This window comes from Miscanthus floridulus, chromosome 6, assembly GCF_019320115.1.
Source record: "Miscanthus floridulus cultivar M001 chromosome 6, ASM1932011v1, whole genome shotgun sequence".
In the NCBI taxonomy this organism is placed as follows: domain Eukaryota; kingdom Viridiplantae; phylum Streptophyta; class Magnoliopsida; order Poales; family Poaceae; genus Miscanthus; species Miscanthus floridulus.
In genome coordinates this window covers 108,599,909-108,603,456 of record NC_089585.1, presented here as the reverse complement: position 1 = coordinate 108,603,456, position 3,548 = coordinate 108,599,909, and the positions used below count along the sequence as shown (strand labels likewise).

The following is a 3,548-nucleotide window of genomic DNA, read 5'->3' as shown; positions in this document are numbered from 1 at the left end:
CGCCGACACTCGCTCGCTCGCGCACGCACACGCACACGCACACGCACACGCACCTGCTTATCTTGGGTCGACAAAGACGCGCGCACGCAGTGGTCTACCGCCGCCTGCCGCCTGCCGCCTGCCGCCGACACGCGCGCACGCAGTGGTCTACCGGAGGAAACCACACGCCAGAGCGGAGACGACAGCCAGCAACGTGACAACGCAAGCCAAACAAGGGAGCGCGTCATTTTGCTCATCGAATTTGCCCAGGCAAAGATTCCACCCCGTTGCCTCCTCCGGCGTGGCTATATATATGGCCTTGACCTGGGCACGAACTCGTCCCAAACCAAACCAAACCAAATCTTAGCAGTACACACAACACTCTCGGCTAGCACCGTGCTCTAGCTAGCTAGCTAGCGAGCTAGCGAGCTACTACTACCGGCCCTCTCCTTTCCTTGTTAGCTCCAAAAGCCCGCCGGGTACTGCAACCCTAGCTAGAGCATTTTCGTCATGTCTCCCACTATGACTTCGCCGTTCTGCGTATTTGCAGCGATGTCTGGCGCCACCGGCTGGCCGTCGTCGGCCGGTGGCTCTGCGGTGCCTGGCCGTAGTCTGTCCACTACACAGGGGGGCAAGGGAAAGCGGGCCGTGGTGCAGCCTCTCGCGGCTAGCGTCGTGACGACGGAGACGCCGACGCCGGCACCGGCCCCGCCGGCTCGGCCCGTCGTCGACGCCCCGCGCCGCCGTGGGGGCCGCGGCACCGGCGAGCACGCGGCGTGGAAGAGCATCCGGCAGGAGAGGTGGGAGGGGGCGCTGGAGCTGGAGGGGGAGCTGCCGCTCTGGCTGGTGGGTACCACTACTATTCATTTGGCTGTGGTTGATTTGATCTCTGGCTTTTGTTTTCCGAAAGAGTTGATCGACATGACTTTTGTGCAAACTGGAGTAGTTCTTTTGAGGATTCTTGAAGTGACCATTACCTCTCCCATTTTATAACATTTTTTGCCAGTGTTCTAAGCTAATGTTAGTCATGCTTTTTCTTAGAGAATCTGAATCTTTTCCGTTACTTTGGTTCAAAGACTCCGCTCTCCGTGTATCTACAAATTGACACTTTTTTTAGATCACCTCTAATATATTTATGCAGGCAAAGGTGTGGTAAGCATATCTTCCTCAACCAAAAAAGAAAGAAAAAACAGTTTATTAACAATAACATACGAAAGGGAGGGAGTTGGCATAAGCACTTTTAGACCAAATCATATACTGCTGAATAATAACAAAATATTTTTTTGAATTAACCTGACCGTTTTCATCGTAGAAGCATCCCAATTAGCTAGTGCAGGAAACACCAAACATCTGTGCACAGGAATAAAGGTAAACTAAAGCACATATACGTAGCAAAGTATTCAGGGTATGTACATCTTTTTGAGCCAGCGATTAGAAACGTAATAATAACCTAGCAGGGCAGGAACAGTAATATTAGGGCAAACTGTCAGTTTTCATTGGATCAGCTGTTGGAGAAGCACTTGCCCATGTATTAGCTGTGATCTTATCGATGAACCCGAGGGCGACACACTGACTTACCCTATGCTGCACAAGGCCTATGACCCTGTTCGCTGGGAGGAATTTGAAGAAATCTGGACGAATTTGTAGAAATATGTGAGAGATTGAACAGTGTTTTCGTCCGAGTGCAATAAAATCCGGCTGGTTTTTCAACCAGCCGAACGAGCCCATATCGAAAAGGAGAGCGATGGCATTTTGGCACTCACGATGCTTGCGGGGAACAAAACATATATACCAAGATTCTCTGTTGTTGTTTTACTCATGGCAGCGGCGACAATGGAGTCGCTGTCTTGTGATCATTGCTGTTTATATTTGTTTGCTCTCCCCAGTCCCCTGCTGCAACATACTTTGAGAAAAGGGCTGCCGCACGTAGCCACAAGCCCACAACCTTGTTGCTCTCCCCAGTCCTAATTTGTTTATCTTTCCTACAACTCCATTTGACTCTATGTGCGTGTGCTATTCTGAAAGTGACCTGCAGAAATGAAAGCCGGTGTGTACGTACGCGCAATACAATACGGCTAGCTAGTTGCAGATCATAGTGGCCTGCTAGTCTTTATACTCACACTATATGATAGGCTGTGCGTATATTGTACTAATCGTCGGTCTAATTGTTTAGCTAGTTTAACTATGTGGACGAACCTTTTATGGATGATGAGCTCATGATGTGGATAACTTGTTGGTAAATTAAACATCGATCGATGGATTTTCTGCGCAGCCAATATGATCTATCGGCTAATATAATTGTAATCTGTGCATTAATTATTACCTGCTGTTTGCAGGATGGCACGTACCTGAGGAACGGCCCGGGCCTGTGGAACCTGGGCGACTACGGCTTCCGGCACCTGTTCGACGGCTACGCCACGCTGGTCCGCGTCTCGTTCCGCGACGGGCGCGCGGTGGGCGCGCACCGGCAGATCGAGTCGGAGGCGTACAAGGCGGCGCGCGCGCACGGCAAGGTGTGCTACCGCGAGTTCTCGGAGGTGCCCAAGGCGGACAGCTTCCTCTCGTACGTGGGCCAGCTCGCCACCCTCTTCTCGGGCTCCTCGCTCACCGACAACTCCAACACGGGCGTCGTCAGGCTCGGCGACGGGCGCGTGCTGTGCCTGACGGAGACCATCAAGGGCTCCATCGTGGTGGACCCGGACACGCTCGACACCCTCGGCAAGTTCGAGTACACGGACAAGCTGGGCGGCCTCATCCACTCGGCGCACCCCATCGTGACGGATACCGAGTTCTGGACGCTGGTCCCGGACCTCATCCGCCCGGGCTACTCGGTGGTGCGGATGGATGCCGGGACCAACGAGCGGCGGTTCGTCGGCAGGGTGGACTGCCGCGGCGGGCCGGCGCCCGGGTGGGTGCACTCGTTCCCCATCACCGACCACTACGTGGTCGTGCCGGAGATGCCGCTCCGGTACTGCGCCAGGAACCTCCTCCGCGCGGAGCCCACCCCGCTGTACAAGTTCGAGTGGCACCTCGAGTCCGGTAGCTACATGCACGTCATGTGCAAGGCCAGCGGCAGGGTCGTGGCCAGCGTGGAGGTGCCGCCGTACGTCACGTTCCACTTCATCAACGCGTACGAGGAGAAGGACGACGAGGGCCGCGTCACGGCGATCGTCGCGGACTGCTGCGAGCACAACGCCAACACCTCCATCCTCGACAAGCTCCGGCTCCAGAACCTCCGGTCTTCCACCGGCCAGGACGTCCTCCCCGACGCCAGGTACCGTACCACCCTGCTCTGCTACTGCTACTGCTAAGATTAGAGGAATGGCTGGTGTCTGAGTCTGACAGGCCGTGTTAATTGGGTGGGACGACAGGGTGGGCCGGTTCAGGATCCCGCTGGACGGGAGCCCGTTCGGCGAGCTGGAGTCGGCGCTGGACCCGGACGAGCACGGCCGCGGGATGGACATGTGCAGCATCAACCCGGCCCACATTGGCAAGAACTACCGATACGCCTACGCCTGCGGCGCCCAGCGGCCGTGCAACTTCCCCAACACCCTCACCAAGATCGACCT

General features: G+C 55.6%; 1 protein-coding gene across 1 annotated transcript; it reads left to right on the top strand.

The window, feature by feature from the left end:
• Positions 1 to 342: 342 nt before the first annotated feature.
• Positions 343 to 3,546, top strand: LOC136460995 (carotenoid cleavage dioxygenase 8 homolog B, chloroplastic-like; the record flags this gene model as incomplete). The annotated part of the gene is made up of 3 exons (XM_066460488.1): positions 343 to 825; positions 2,316 to 3,253; positions 3,351 to 3,546. Coding segments are annotated over exons 1-3 (1,470 nt in total), but the record flags the coding sequence as incomplete, so codon positions are not given.
• Between the last annotated feature and the right edge of the window lie 2 nt (positions 3,547 to 3,548).